Raw genomic sequence first — 15,959 nt, forward strand, 5'->3', positions numbered from 1 at the left:
TCATCTTATCGTGGGAGGTTTGGTACAAATACGCCCTTCCTGGCTTCCAATGTGCCACGTGACTTGTTACGTCAGCAGTACCAATCACTTATCTACGTGGCACGTCTATTTTACATAGGCGTGTGTATTTATTTTAGGCACTAGAAACTTCCTATTGCACCATTGAAATGGCGTTTGGTAGATAGGGAAATAAATTTTACATTCTCATTCCGAGCGAAAATTCCTCAAATACTAATTACTTGTATAAAGCAGATAAAATAGCTTAACGTGTCTGGTACGTCAATAGAAAAGGAACTTAAATTTGATAAAATGAATAAAATGTAATTTAATTTATTCAAAAGAAATTTAAGTGTGAAAAAAAAAAAAGTGAAGATAGATTTTATAAAGTTGTTAGATTTCAAGATGATAATTCGTATCATATCATTTTATCAGAGTTAAAGACCTAAGTTTAGCCAACTGCAAATTATACTTACATTTGATAAAGCTGATATTTCTACTTTTATTTTAAAATCATGTAAGATTTATGAAGATGTTTAATACTTCATTAAGATCCTTTCATTAGCATATTATTAATTTTTTCACTTGTTATATAAGTGAAAACGCATGGATTGGATGAAGGTCCATCGTGGCACATGGTTGAGTTGAAATGCCATCATCATGCTCTGAATTAATTAACTTTTGTGGAGTTGCTGTGTTACATACGATGCATAATCTCTTATCTTTTTTTTTTTTTTTTAACCTTTATATCTTAATTAATTTTTGGTTGACAAGACAAATAATCATATCTCACTGCACATTTTAATTATTAGAGCTTGAAGATTTTGAGTACATAATTAGTTATGTGAATACTTAGTCTAGAAATTAATCAAGCAAGTTGTTGTCTATCAATCTTAAATATTGATCATCCTCATTCCTTATTCCTTATTATATAATAATGACCCTCTATATATATAATTAGGATCATGGGTAATTTGTGCGGTTTGGGCTTTTCTATGCCTCCCACTAGGTCAGTTCTGAAACACTACACACATATAAGCATTAATGCTCCCCCAGCTCGCTTAATTTTCGATCACCAACTTGATTCAACTAGGCGCTATCTAGTGATGGCTAATTAAGAAGAAACAAAGGAGAAATGATCGATCAGTCAAATCAAATAATCATCCTATATGTGGAGAATTAATACATACTCCGTTCGGCACATGCGCACTTCAATCTTCTTTCCCTTTCTTCTCTTAGAAAGATGAACCAAGCGAAGCCGAGGATAGAAAAGAGAAGAGAGAAGAGGTTATTTTTAAGGAGCAGTAGGTATGCTGCGGAATATCCTATTGGTGGATGCTTGAGCATATCTTCTCTGGCCTTTGTAGAGTCTCCGCATATTCTTCCCCACCTTAATTATTGATTGCTACACTGACTACCAGCGCGCGGTCCCCTCCACATCTTCTTTCTTCACCCACTCGATCTCACTTCTCCGCTTCCATCCAAAAGGCTAAAGCTACCGATGGAGAAAAAGAAATCTGTGTATATAAAGGCAATAAGAACAGCTAGGTAGCTAGCATGCACAGCCTCAGAGAGAGATATGATGGTGGTGAGGATGATGATGAGGCCTGCTGTAGAAATAGAGTACAGGTGTGGAAAGGCGAAGAAGGGAGATTGTGTTGAATGGGTTGAAATGTATTTCAAGGACTGCGTGTGCAATTTCAGGGACTCGGTGTCGTTTGGATGTGGGGTGATGAGTCTGGTATGCTGGGGAGTGGCCGAAATTCCCCAGATCATCACCAACTTCAGAACAAAGTCCGGCCATGGTGTCTCTCTCTTCTTCCTTCTCACTTGGGTTGTTGGGTAATTCATCAATTCCCATCTCTTATTTTTGTTCTTCCCCTTTGTATGTATATAATGCAAGCAACAAGTTAAGCCAATGATCCATACCATATTTTTTTCCATGATTTATTTATTTATTTTTCCCTTTCCATGCAGTGATGTTTTCAATCTTGTGGGTTGCGTACTTGAACCAGCTACGGTAATAGTTAATACGTACTGCAATGCATAAGGACACATAAATATATATAATACTTCGGATTGATCAATATTTTTTGTTTTTTTATCCAAAACCCTTTAATCAATATTAATGTCGCTCAATACATATCTCTTCAAAGTTCAATCCCATTTGTTGGAGGATGAATTCAAGAGCATGCTTTTAATTTCTGCAGGGGAATTAAGTAGCTAGCTAGCTTGCTTCCTGCTACTAAGGAAACATTTTGTTTTTTGTTTTGTTTTTTTGTTTTTATTTTTTTATAGAGGAGAGGTAGAAGAAAAAAAATGATTAATCAATGTTTGCTTGCATATGCATATACTTACTATGCCTATAGTGGTATTAAAAAAATGATTGTTGGTGCGAGGTCCATTTATAGTCAAGATTGATATTAGCTAAATGCATTTTTGGAAACCTAATTATAATTATTTTTTTATGATCATGATGTGACATTCATAAACTATTATTTAATAATGAGCCAATTAAATATCTCGATACGATGAAGCATGAACGATACCCAATATACATATTTTAGTACAAATATTATTATGTGACCGTTTATTATGTATGCTATCTTTATATCTAGCATGATATATATAATAAATAGCAAATCACATAAGAGACTTAAAATTTTTCATGGTGAAATATATATATATATATATATATATATATATATATATATATATATATATATAAAAGAGGCAACAAAACAAAAAACAAAAAACAAAAAGTTAAACATTTCTCTAAATATAGTGATTTACATGTTTGACACAATATGAATTGAAATTTAAGTTAAGTTAATGCGTGACAATATTTTTAAAATTGAACTAGTTTATATGTTCGCTGTTCATTTAATAGATTAGATCTGACCATACACATGAACAAATTAGATTTTGTAAATAGTAATTTTTACATTTTAATAATTTATATACATAATTTAAAATAAATATTTAATATTTTTTTCATAACCCAAAATGCTCACGCAATATACTGCATATTATATATATATATATATATATAGAATTTTTAAAAATTGAGAAGTCATTTTCTATCATCCACTAAATAAAAAGGTATCATCGATTATACATCACCTACAGAAATTCAATCAATCCGTTAAAAACTAGCCAATTTCTCAATCGGGGGCTCCCCATGTTTGAGCTCAAATTTTACTTTTCAAAAAAGCCTAGTCGAGTTAGCTCAAGTGGTAAAGGCGACTTATGACTTTGGTGACCTCAATGTAACGGGTTCGATTCTCCCTAAAGAAATTATACCAGTGAATTACCAGGGGTACATTAATAAGCGGGCGACTTTCACCCCCGGCCTAGGTTTAGTACCGCACCACAATGTCCAAAGTGACGCGATGGTGGCAGCAATCCCCGGATTACATAAAAAAATAGAAAATAGTAATATTACAACCCAATTAATTGCTCATGTTTAGGAACTATATACATATATAATTTTGTTTTGATTTCTTAACAAACATTAAATATCAGCTTCAATGGCATATTATGCATTTCATTAATTAATTACATGCAAGTGTATTTGTGGCTGACGTTATTTCTTGTGTGATATTGCATGCAGCTGCCTACCCAGTTTTACACAGCATTGGTAAAAATTAACCCTTCCAACCTCTTTCAATCAGTGAAAAATTTTAAATTAATTAATCAGCTTCAGAAAGTCATTAATTAATTTGATTTTTTCTGCATTCTTTTTTAATTATTCGCTCGATCTACAGCTCTACACTGTAACGACGGTAGTATTGGTGGTGCAGTGCGTGTATTACGACCACATCCGTCAATGGTGGAAGCGCCCATCTAATATTATTGAAGCAAACAATAATATGGTTATTGTGCCATCACTAATCTTCTTCTCCTTAATTAATTAATTAATTACTTATTATGTTCTCATGCATTCATCACTCCTAGCTAGTGTCCGGGAAAAGAAAGAAGAAGAAAAAAACTCAAGTCAGGTTAGCTTAAATGGTAAGGACGACTTGTGACTTTAATAGCCCCGAGATCACGGGTTCGATTCCTTTTTTAGAGTTTACTCCGATGAATTATTAGGAGTGTGTCAATGGACGGACGACTTTCACCCCTCGAATTTGGTGCTGCACCATAATGTCAAAAGTGACGCGATGATAGCTGAAGTCGCCGGGTTATCAATAAAAAAACAAAAAAAAAATAATTAAGGAGGATAACACCATATTTTTTTTATTTACATCTTGTATTATCAAAACAAAATTTTATTTAAATATAATTGTGATATTAAAAAAAATTAAAAGCTAATAATTATTTGTGAATTCAAATGTTGCCTATTAATTTACCATATATTTTATTTTTTTCACTTTTTAAGATAGTTTTTAAACAATATGAAGTTGTGAATCTTTAGGCAACAAAAGGAAATGAAAATTACAAAAGAACATTTTTATTGCATTTTCTCTAGTATCAAAATACTATTGAAAGTAAAATATTGATCTAGTACATGAATTAAAAAACAACTAAGAAAAGCCAAATGTGATAATGTGTAAAATTATTTTATTATATGATTGATTTGCAATGTATTTTATTTTCCTTCCTACTTTTCTTGACAACCAAACATGAAAAACAGATTCATTCAAAATTTCCTTTCATTTTATTTTTCAAATTCTAAATAGGCTTTCATTGCATAGTTTTTAAATTTAGAATCTAATTAAGCTATTATACTACATTTAGGAGTGTAGATTTTGAGTCATAAATTTGAATTTAGATGGACTGGAACAAAATTGAATATAATTTTATATTACATCGTAATTTTTAAAATTCACATAAATCCATACCCAAGAACATATACCGTCTCTCTTAAACATAAGATAAATATATTTTCTTATTTTATATATACCGCAGGAGGAAGACGATTCAGATGCTGCAAAACTCAAACTGCTTGATGATCCAAGTGAACCCACGACCAGAGTTCCCCTTGAAATGCCTAGGCAAAGAGATTTCTATTACACGTACGTATTTATATATATATATGAACTTATTAATTAACTATCTTGCTTCTTTTTAATCTGTGTATATGTATATATATATATATATATGTTTAATTTTGCTCTTTAATTTAATCCATCTGTTAAATTATGAATTCAGATCAGCAAGATCATTGGCTGGGAGTGACACCCCACCATTTCAATACTCTTGTTTGAGAGTGGCTAGAAGTGGCCCTGCTGCTCTTCAGCTCAACAGGGACGACTCCGACGACGAAGATGACCCAAGCCCACTTCCGCCTTCCTCCCCCACCAAGTCTATCATTAGTCAGCCTCCAAAAATTCCACATTCGGTACGTGTATATAAAAATTCATTTAAAACAGCCCTAATCACATGATGCAACCCATATTAAAGCCCATATTTTTGACACAAGTATTCGATCAGATATGTGAAATATTGGTCTATGTTTCACTGTGTACCACAACAGTGGAAGAACTGATATATGGTTGTCTAATATATAAGGAAGGTCGAACATATATATATATTCAACTAACTCTCTAACATTGGTCGTTACCCTAGTTAACTATGTGTTGCATGATTTTCTACCAAGGATCAAGCAAATCATATGTATGTGTGTGCGCATAGGGTACCTTGACCCTTTATTTTGTAATCGACTTGGGGTAATGTTAGTACCAGAGTAGTTCATGGGTAGGTTTGACACACATTAGTGAGCACCAACTTGATTCAAAAGTTTAAGCCTATTATGTCTTAGACTCAACCATATAAGTACCCATTATCTACTCGGACAAACTCACAAGTGGAATTCTCAACAATCTCCCCCTCACTTGTGAGTTTCAACTGCTCCCCCTTAAACGGAAATCGTCTCCCTTATATGAGTAACCCAATTCTCCAATAGTTGCCCAAGTGAGTCTTACTACTGACGTCTTACGTGTATCGGATTACATTCTACATGCCTCCAAACCAATCCAGCGTCCCATGTCTTGACCCTATTCAGATCCATCTCAGGCTTAGATGCTCTTTATTGGTCTCGATCACACACTTGGTCCTCCAACTGTTAGCACGTCAGAAGAATTAGTTTCATGTCTCAACTTTTTATGATATCGCTCACCCAGAATTACGAACCGTCAACTTTGATACCACTTGTTAGCACCGAAGTAGTCCATTTAAAGGCCTCCAATAGACTACTTATCTTTTCATTCTTTTTTCTATAACGATTGACTAAAATATTGACAATCTCTTAGAGAGCATTGCCTCTCATCATCCTTTGTGAATTCTTGTCTTAGATAACCTTTTGGTGTCTCCCCATTTGAACATAAAACTATATCAATGCATATATAACCCATTGCATTCAATTTCTTATTGGCAAGTGTATGAATGATTATGTGTGATTGATATTGGTCCAAAAATAGGCAAATAATTTTTCTTATTTAAAAATGCATATATATTCAATTGTTACAAAAATTTTAATAATTATGTATGTATAGCCAAAATAACTATCAAGATTGATGTTAATTAGTCCCCTTTATGATGATTTATCTTCGAGCAACAAATATTGTGAGAGAAAATAATTGGGTATGTGCAGATTAAAATGGCAATGCTCATTTAAATGAGTTTTAGATACTTTCTTTTGTCAATAAAGGAAACTTTGCCCCTATCTTTTTAATTGAAAAGACAATTCATAAAATGCAACTAGGTAACTATTTAATTTGTTGTTTGTAATTCGTTCTTTTAACAAATATTATAATATTTTTTTGTTAGGTGGGATGCGGGGCCTTCCTTGCTACTTCTGCTAACCTAATCCTTCAAGGCAAGAGCATGATGACAACCTCTTCGAAGCGAACACTATTACAGGTTTGAGATAATTTTTTAGTATTGTGAAGGGTGTTCCCCCATGGTCTCATTGATAATTTTTAGGGTTCTATCACATTATGTTTTGTAGTCATAATTTACATGGCAATAAAATTGTGTTGTGTGTTAACATGCATGAATTCCTCCAAATTATTTTATTTGTGTTGTGTGCACGTGAATTATAAGAAATGTGTGTTTGTAGCATGAACATGACTTCAACAGAAATGCCTTAGGACAATGGTTGGGATGGTTAATGGCAGTCATATATGTGGGTGGACGCTTCCCTCAAATATGGTTAAATGTGAGTACTTGATTTCTTCTTAAATGCCTCTATTTTTCATTGCATTGCTTGGTCACAATAAAACTTATACAACAGTACTTGAGAGCTTGGATTTGAAATTATATGAATTTAAAATTGTCATTTTGTTCATGAATTCATTTCCAAGACCTCTATGCTATGCTTCCAAATGCATGATTATTGATTTGGATGAATTTGTTTTATTGATTCATTTTTGTGTACATTCATTTTTTGTCTTTCTTATTTCTCTTGCTTTATGCATATCTAATAAGTTTGCATTTGATTGCTAGATTAAAAGGGGGAGTGTGGAGGTAACACTAATTTAAAGTTTTTTTAGACTTTGTGCAATTTTTAGCTCAACCTAAATACGTAAATTAAGCTTTTATTTTTAATTTCCTTAGGGCTTGAATCCCCTTATGTTCATTTTTGCTCTAACGGCCAATGTCACTTATGTTGGCAGGTCCTCTCTCTCTCTCTCTCTCTCTCTCTCTCTCTCTCTCTCTCAACCCCCTCATATGCACTCATATCTTATATGAACAAATGCAGCATTCTTGTGAGAAGCACTGAATGGGAGAAAATTGAAGCAAATATGCCTTGGTTGTTGGATGCCATAGTTTGTGTGGCACTTGATTTCTTTGTATCCTTTACTATAATGTTGAATTGCTAGCAATAAAAGTTTTCATTTTTGTCCAATAACTTAAGGGATGCGACTGTTTTACTTAATATGAAATTAAATTAGATAATTTTTCAATACATCCACTACAAGTATGTCATGCAAAGGAGCAGGCAGCCGGGAGAATTTTGTAGAAGCCATGAGGATGCAAACAAAGTTACTATACTTTAGTGATTGTTGTCACACAAAATATGCTAAACATTTGATATCTTGTATATTACTTTACTAGTTTTTGTGCGGAGGAGTGTATTATTGCATCAAATGTTGAAGGATTTTATGTGAATGGATGGATCATCTCGAGTTTTAGATTTAAGATTTGATTGCTTTTTTAGAAGACTTTAATAGGCAGTTTTGATCTTATGGTTAATTTGATAATCTCTAAATTATCAAGTACTTCTTTGAATCTCAATTGAATTGTGTTGACAATGGGTGTAGAGGACTTGTTTTGGTTGTTAACATTTTGTGACTGAAGTAAATTAAAGCAAATGACTATCTTTTGGTTTATTTACTTACCCTTTTATTTAAAATGGAATCATTACTTTATTTTGGTTTTCTAAAAGGCAAAATAAAGGAGAAGTTTTCTTTTTAAAAGATCCGGTACGTCTTGGAGTACTGTTGTGGGTAAGGAAGACAGACTTTTTAAATTTTTCTAATTTGAAATATAAAAGGTCTAGCACCCTAAAGCACCTTGAATGGTTGCAGCATTGATATATCCTATGTGAGTGTGTGTATATGTATCATTAAAAAATTAAAATTTTTGAGGAAAAGGTAAAAAAAAAAAACCTAAATTCAAGCTAGCAACATTAAGTGGTCGACTGCCTACGTGAAGCAGTCAATCGGCCCCTACTAATTTTTTGCTTTGTCTATTTGTTGAATTTTGAAATTTAGCCCTTTCTCCTATCCAAAAATTTGATGCCTCGACTTTTCATACCGTTTTTTTTTTTTTTTTTCTAATATGAATAAAACATATTCACATATACTCAACCATCACATCAGCCACGTCAGAATCTCTGATACCGCATCAACATAACCCGACCCGAAGTGGGATACCGGGTAAACTGTCATGCAAACAATCCTAATAGCGGAAGTCATCATTTATAAACCATTCAAAATACAAATACCCAAAGTACTAAACATCCATACATATATACAAATCCAACATACTCCCAAAAATCAATCAAACTCTAAGGGAAACATACATCCCTACCTAAAAAACACTCACCCTGTTTAATCAGGGTATCAGCTCCCCTCTATCTCGGAACTCTATCTCCAGACCTATCACGGTTCCCTGAAATATTTAGATATTTAGGTGAGACACATCTCAGTAAGACGGAATAAATTATTTACAGTGCGTGGTAGTATGAGTTTCATTATATCATAAGATATATTTATTTTAGTAATAATACCTTTTGAGAAAAATATACCAATTTCGCATTTATAGTCATATACCAATTTTGCATTTATAGTCATATAGATATATAACACAAGCTTTTAAAAGTTTGAGTTCCTTTTTTCAATCTCATTCACAATGAACCCATGTTTATTAGCGAAAGTTATCGAGGATAGGGGAGATTATACACCCATATATATAGCTCCCCTATACTTTGATATCATTTGTAACCTTACCTGATTAACTCGGGTTCGGCTACAACTAATACTTATCAAGGCACTCACCTTAATTAGTAAGCCCTCAAGCGGAGAGTTTTATTTCGTCCTAATTATTTATGTTATTAAACTTACACTCTTTCTTTTCACTTTAAATTTTATTTCATCATCTAGCACATGAGTGTCCTCGGTAACTAATACATTCACATCTATAATTCATGGCTATCCTGAGGATATTCTCTACGCCATGTTTTCTCCCATGGTCAAGGTTGTGCGGCTCGAAGGCTAGATCTAACCGCGGTTAACCTACCCAGTTAGATCAAAATAAACAATCCATATACTCGTCTGTAGTACGAATGGCCTGCCATAAACCCTGGTTCAGACCCAAGGGGCAAAACTACCCTTCTCACTGGCTCATTCGACTATCACACCACACGCTCCACAAGTTTGTGTGATTGCACGTAATCACCACTAGCAACGGTATCGTACTCAATATCAACAATCATCTATCAGGGTTCTCATTTCCATATTTCATCATTCACATTTCTCATTCACATTCCAGTATTCATAATTGCAATATTCATATTGCAATTTTCCACATTTCTATATTCACCATTCCAGTATTCATATTTCACATTCATATTATAGTATTCACGTTTCAACATTTTCATTGTAGCCTTTACATTACAATATTCACATTTTCATACTCACATTTCAGTATTCATATCTCATCACAATAGCATATATCACATTTCACTATTCACATCATTTTCTTTTTCTTTCTCATCTTTTCAATACCCATTCCATTCTCATAATAGTATGTGTGTGTGTGTGTGTGTATATATCTCATTCCAAAAATTTCCACATTTCTCAATAATACATAACATATTCTCATATTTCCCCATTCATTATAGAAAACATTTCTATAATCATATTTCATATCACAAAACATCACATTTTAGTATTACTCATATGCCAGACAATGTCGTCTAATATTTATATCATAATATTCGAAGGTAAAATATCATATTTTCCTTTTCACATATTCATTCAACTAGTAATTTCAGAATATACTGTTATAATTTATTCCCCTTACTTGGCTTATTGAGATCTCGCTAAAATACCCAAATTCCTACGCTCCTTGGCATTCATAACTCAAAATCCTGAAATTCATTTTTCCTCAAATTATTCCACGCAACTTTCAAAATATTAACATTTGGTATTCCCTAGGCCCCAATTACTCCAATTAACATTAAAACTCTAAAATACCCCACTTACCCTGGTTTTGGAATGGTGCCCCGAAATCCTAAATTGAAAATCTGCTCCACCTAAGTTGTAGAGAATTCTCCCACAAATCTCGTGGTGGTTCCGGATCATTGATTCGGGCTCAAATGAAGCCAAAATCAAAGAGAGAAGGGAGAGAGAGCCATAGGGTTCCAAGAGAGAGAAAGATAAAATTTTGTTTTATTAAAAGAAATGAGATCGCATGACTCTCTTATACCTCTCACTGTAGAGAAAATTGTCAACAATTTTCTGTACCTCTCACAAAATCGTCGAATATTTGGGCTTTAACCCGTCCCTTTTTACTATTTTACCTGTTACCGACCCACGGTAAAAAGAAAACTGTCGACGATTTTCTGCGCTCCTCACCAAACCGTCTACGGTTTGGTCTTCACCAAATCGAATTTCCTCCCTTTTCAATTATTTTTATTATTATATTTTCATGGGTCTCTACATTTTCCCTTCCTTATAAAATTTCGTCCTCGAAATTTACTATCTATCACATTTCCATACTTAAGGAGAAACACCACTATTTTATTAATAACCCTCACTTATGGCAGATGAATACCGTGGTTACATTTATGGTCCTGAGAGATTACAATAACCTAAATAAAATTCTCCCAAAACCATTTATAAACAAAATCAAAACACTTCTTAGCCTAAACTACACTATACAAATCAAAATACATACCTTCAACCCTGAGTCCCACTGAACAGGTGTGGGTATCTCTAGCGCATCTATTCCTCCAATTCCCAAGAAGTTTCATCTACTGCATGATTGCACCATAATACTTTTACAAATGGAATGCTTTTCATGCGTAACTCCTGCTCTTTCCGATCCAAAATCTGCATTGGTACTTTTCATAAGACAAGGCATCACCAAACTCCAGTGCCTCATAACTGATTACATGGGAGGGATCTGGGACGTATTTTCTCAACATAGAAACGTAAAATACGTCATGGATTCTAGATAGAACTGGTGGTAAAGCTAACTTGTAGGCAACTGGACCCACTCTTTCAAGAATCTCGAATGATCTAATATACCTAGGGCTTAGCTTATCCTTCCTCCCAAATCTCATAACTCCTTTCATTGGTGCCACTTTCAGAAACACATGGTTTCCTGCATCAAACTCTAACTCTCGTCAGCGAGTATCTACATAACTCTTCTACCAACTTTGTGCTATTCTAATCCTATCTCTAATGAGTCTAACTTTATCTTGAGTCTGTTGTATCAACTCTAGCCCCAGAAATTGTCGTTCCCCAATGTCATCCTAGTATAACGAGGATCGCCACCTTCTGCGATATAATGCCTCAAATGGTGTCATCCTAATGCTAGCCTGATAACTGTTATTATAAGCAAACTCGACTAGTAGCATAAACTATATGCAACTGCCTCCAAAGTCCAGCACAGATGCACATAGCATATCCTCCAATATCTGCATCATTCTCTCCATCTATCCATCTATCTGAGGATGAAATGCTATACTGAATGACAATTGTGAACCCATGGCTCCTTGCAAACTCCTCTAGAAACGGGATGTGAACCATGTGTCTCGGTCTGAAACTATGGACACTGGCATGCTATGCATTCTAACTATCTCCTGTATATACAACTCTGCCAGTCTGTTTAAGGAGTATTTAACTCTGATAAGCAGAAAATGGATAGTTTTCGTGTAACGACCTGCCTAATTTACTATATATTCTTTTTTTTTTTCACATAATAGCATGCCAATATTCATGATAACCATAAACATAATCCACCCACACCCGTGGAGACTGCGGAATAAACCTGTCATATATCATTTACACCCTAGCAGCGAAAAACATACATCATATACATAACAAACCAACCGTCCAAATACAATACCAGAGTTTTACAACCTAGTCATATAAATATACACACGTCCCAAAATGATCATAAAGTTCCCTAGGGTCACTACCCAAAAATCCATCTAACTCTAGCATAGCGACTTACCCTTCTGGCAGGGTAGATCGGGCAACCACTAACGCCGCGGAGCTCTATCCACTCCTCTACCTAGATTCCCTGAAATGTTTTAGAGATGGAGTGAGACACCTCTCAGTGAGGGAAATAAACTAATATTAGTGTGTGACAACATGGATATTTTGATGTGTCATAAGCATATATTGTATATAAATCGTATTTGTAAAAATTGTCTGATAATTTATTGAATAAACATATTTAAAAGTAACATACATTGTAACGACTTGCTAAAAAATTTTTTTTTTTTTTGATAATATATATACTGAAATTCACACTGCTCTGATATCCTTCTAATTTAAATGTAAGCATCAATCTAAGCAGCGAAAAGCTGAATACATAAAACATATCCATGCATATACTACAATACCAGAGTATCAAAGTATTCCTCAAACTGTACATACACATCTGCTCTCCAAAAATACTCCTTACTGAAACTAGGGACATACAAAATAACTTCCCAGAATACTCACCCTTAGAAAGGGCAGTATCATAGCCCCTCTACCTGTGAGCCTGATCTGCTCGCCTAACTGGATCACCTAAAAAATATTAAATCACTAGGATGAGACAACGCTCACTAGACGAAATATGTTATTGCTACTATGTAGCAAATGAGCTATTTTTCTGTAAAAAAAAATATGATTTAAAAATATCATGGATAACTGAATTTGAGAATGCTGGTATAAATAACATATAATATACTACTATCTACGTGGCTTAACATAATTATAAATTTACTATTCATAATACTTCTAACATTCATAAATACATCTATTATTTCTGTAAATATGTTTATACTTATAATAACTTAGAAAACTTCCCTGGATGGATAATTATATGTCATGATTTAACCTCTCATGACAGGGTTGGGCGGCCCGTAGGCGGGACCTATCTTGGCTGGCCGACCAAGGTAAGTCAACTAAACTCTGATAGTCAAATAGGCCCCCTTAACCCTAACTAATGGAGAGCCTGTCCACAACATGGGCACGATCGGCTTGTGAATACCACATACTATCTAAGTAATATGGTTGCACTCTGAATTGAAAATAGCTACGATACCGTGCTCTGTAACTGATCTGAAATGGTCCATCTGGGTCTGTTATAATATAATACATTTCTATATACAATCTATCTATTTTACCATGATTCTGTATTAACTGTATTAACCATGACATTATAATAAATTGTATCTGTATCAACTGTATTTCTGAAATAAACTATAAATCTGTATGTCATGGTATTGCAAAACTATATAATCATGGTATTATGAAAAATTGTAAAAGCATTTCCCTGTCTATATATTCTGTAAAATATGGTCCTGAAAATACTATAAAACATGTTTATGTATACATACTGTAAAACATGATTCTGTACTATATCCATATTCTCATGTCGTACAATAATTAAAACATCTTAAACATAATTTATAAACTGTATAAATTCCTACTCTGAATAATAATCTGGTAAAAACATATAATTAATATTGAAATCATACAAAGATTTTCTAGCATAGCATATTTCCCTTACTTGATTTCTACAAAAGCCCACTACTGTGACTGACCTTACACTCGTAGGGTTCCCCACTTAACTTCTTGAAAACAACATTTCCCAAAACAAAATATCATTATTTATTTCGTATACTACATTTCTTATAACTATGGAAAAGACATATACTGAATAAAATGTCTTACCCTGAGATTGGGATGAAATTCAACTCAGCCCCACCAACGATCCACTTCGGCAGACTTAGGGAGAACTTTCCCAAGAGCGTCATGGTGGCTTCAGATCGTCGATCTGATGAAAAACGGGGCCGAGATCGAAGAGAGAAGAGGGAAGAACCGTAGAGAGACAGAGAGAGAGAGAGAGAGAGAGAGAATTTTGCTGATAATTCTGTGTAAAAATCCGAGTTTAGGACTATTTATACTCTAGGCTTCGTCGACGAGACATGTCACTTTGTCGACGAGGCCACGAAGGACATTCGCCGATGAATATCTACTCCTCATTGATGAAGTTTAGGAACTGACATATAGCCTCTCGGTATCTTCTCATCGACGAGACACGTCCTCGTCAACAAGCACAGTCGACGAGCCCCTCATGTGTGCTCGTCGACGAATCCCCTGTGTTCGTCGATGAGACCCTATTATATTCTTCCTTTAACTCTTCTTTCCTCTCTTCCTTTTGTTATTAAATTATGATAATTATTCGGGTCTCTACATTCTCCCCTCCTTAATAGAAAATTTCGTCCTCGAAATTTTCTATTCATATGATTTATCATCCTTTAAGATAAATGATCTACTTATCTTATTACTTGCCCTAATTTATGGCGGAAGAATACCGTGGTTACATAGGTAGTTCTAGGAGATTACAACTATATAAAAGAAAGTTCCGCTAAAACCAAAATACTACCTATCCTATACTCTACATTACAATTACACTGTACTAAATGAAATAAAATAATTATTACCTTAACTTATACATCACTGTTGTAATTCACTAAACAAGTGGGGGTATTTCTGTCTGATTTCATCTTCAAGCTCCCAAGAAACTTCTTCTATCACGTGATTCCTCCATAGGACTTCTACTAGTGGTATCTTCTTACTGTGCAATTCATGTTCCTTCCTATCTAAGATCTGTACTGGAGCTTCCTCATATGCTAAAATATCATTAAGTTCTAATTCTATGTAGCTAGTAATATGGGAAGGATCTGAGATGTATTTCCTTAACATAGAAACATGAAATATGTCATGAATTCGGAATAAAGATGGTGGTAAAGTTAGCCGATAGGCAACTGACCCAATCTTCTCGAGTATCTCAAATGGGCCAATAAACCTAGGGCTCAACTTACCCTTCTTCCCAAACCTTATGATTTTCTTCAGTGGTACTATTTTAAAAAATACATGGTCTCCCACTTCAAATCTCAATTCCAAGTAGCGAGTATCCGCGTAGCTTTTCTACCGACTTTGTGTTGCACTGATTCTATCTCGAATAAGTCAGACTTTATCGTATGCCTGTTGTACTATCTCTGGCCCCAAAACTCACCTCTCACCTAACTTACTCCACTATAAAGGAGAACGACACCTCCTACCGTAAAGCGCTTTATAAGGTGTCATGCCTATACTAGCCTGATAGTTGTTATTGTAGGCAAACTCCACCAGTGGCAAATACTGGGTCCAGCTATCCCCAAAATTCAACACACACACTCGCAGCATATCCTTAAGTACATGGATCGTTCTCTCTGTCTG

General features: G+C 34.3%; 1 protein-coding gene across 3 annotated transcripts; it reads left to right on the top strand.

Moving 5' to 3' along the window:
* Nucleotides 1-1,419: 1,419 nt before the first annotated feature.
* On the top strand, nt 1,420-8,145 carry LOC131161903 (seven transmembrane protein 1-like). 3 transcript variants are annotated; one of them, XM_058117921.1, is made up of 12 exons: nt 1,468-1,839; nt 1,975-2,017; nt 3,611-3,637; nt 3,765-3,872; nt 4,912-5,018; nt 5,155-5,344; nt 6,772-6,864; nt 7,064-7,162; nt 7,450-7,470; nt 7,561-7,619; nt 7,706-7,796; nt 7,899-8,145. In XM_058117921.1, the coding sequence occupies exons 1-12, from the start codon at nt 1,577-1,579 to the stop codon at nt 8,001-8,003; spliced, it is 1,206 nt and encodes a 401-aa protein (XP_057973904.1). In that variant the 5' UTR covers nt 1,468-1,576; the 3' UTR covers nt 8,004-8,145. The 3 variants fall into 3 exon arrangements, with proteins under 3 accessions (XP_057973905.1, XP_057973904.1, XP_057973906.1); XM_058117922.1 differs by lacking the exon at nt 7,450-7,470 and having other exon boundaries at nt 1,420-1,839; XM_058117923.1 differs by lacking the exons at nt 3,611-3,637; nt 3,765-3,872.
* The last annotated feature ends 7,814 nt before the right edge of the window (nt 8,146-15,959 follow it).

This window comes from Malania oleifera, chromosome 8, assembly GCF_029873635.1.
Source record: "Malania oleifera isolate guangnan ecotype guangnan chromosome 8, ASM2987363v1, whole genome shotgun sequence".
Lineage (NCBI taxonomy): Eukaryota > Viridiplantae > Streptophyta > Magnoliopsida > Santalales > Ximeniaceae > Malania > Malania oleifera.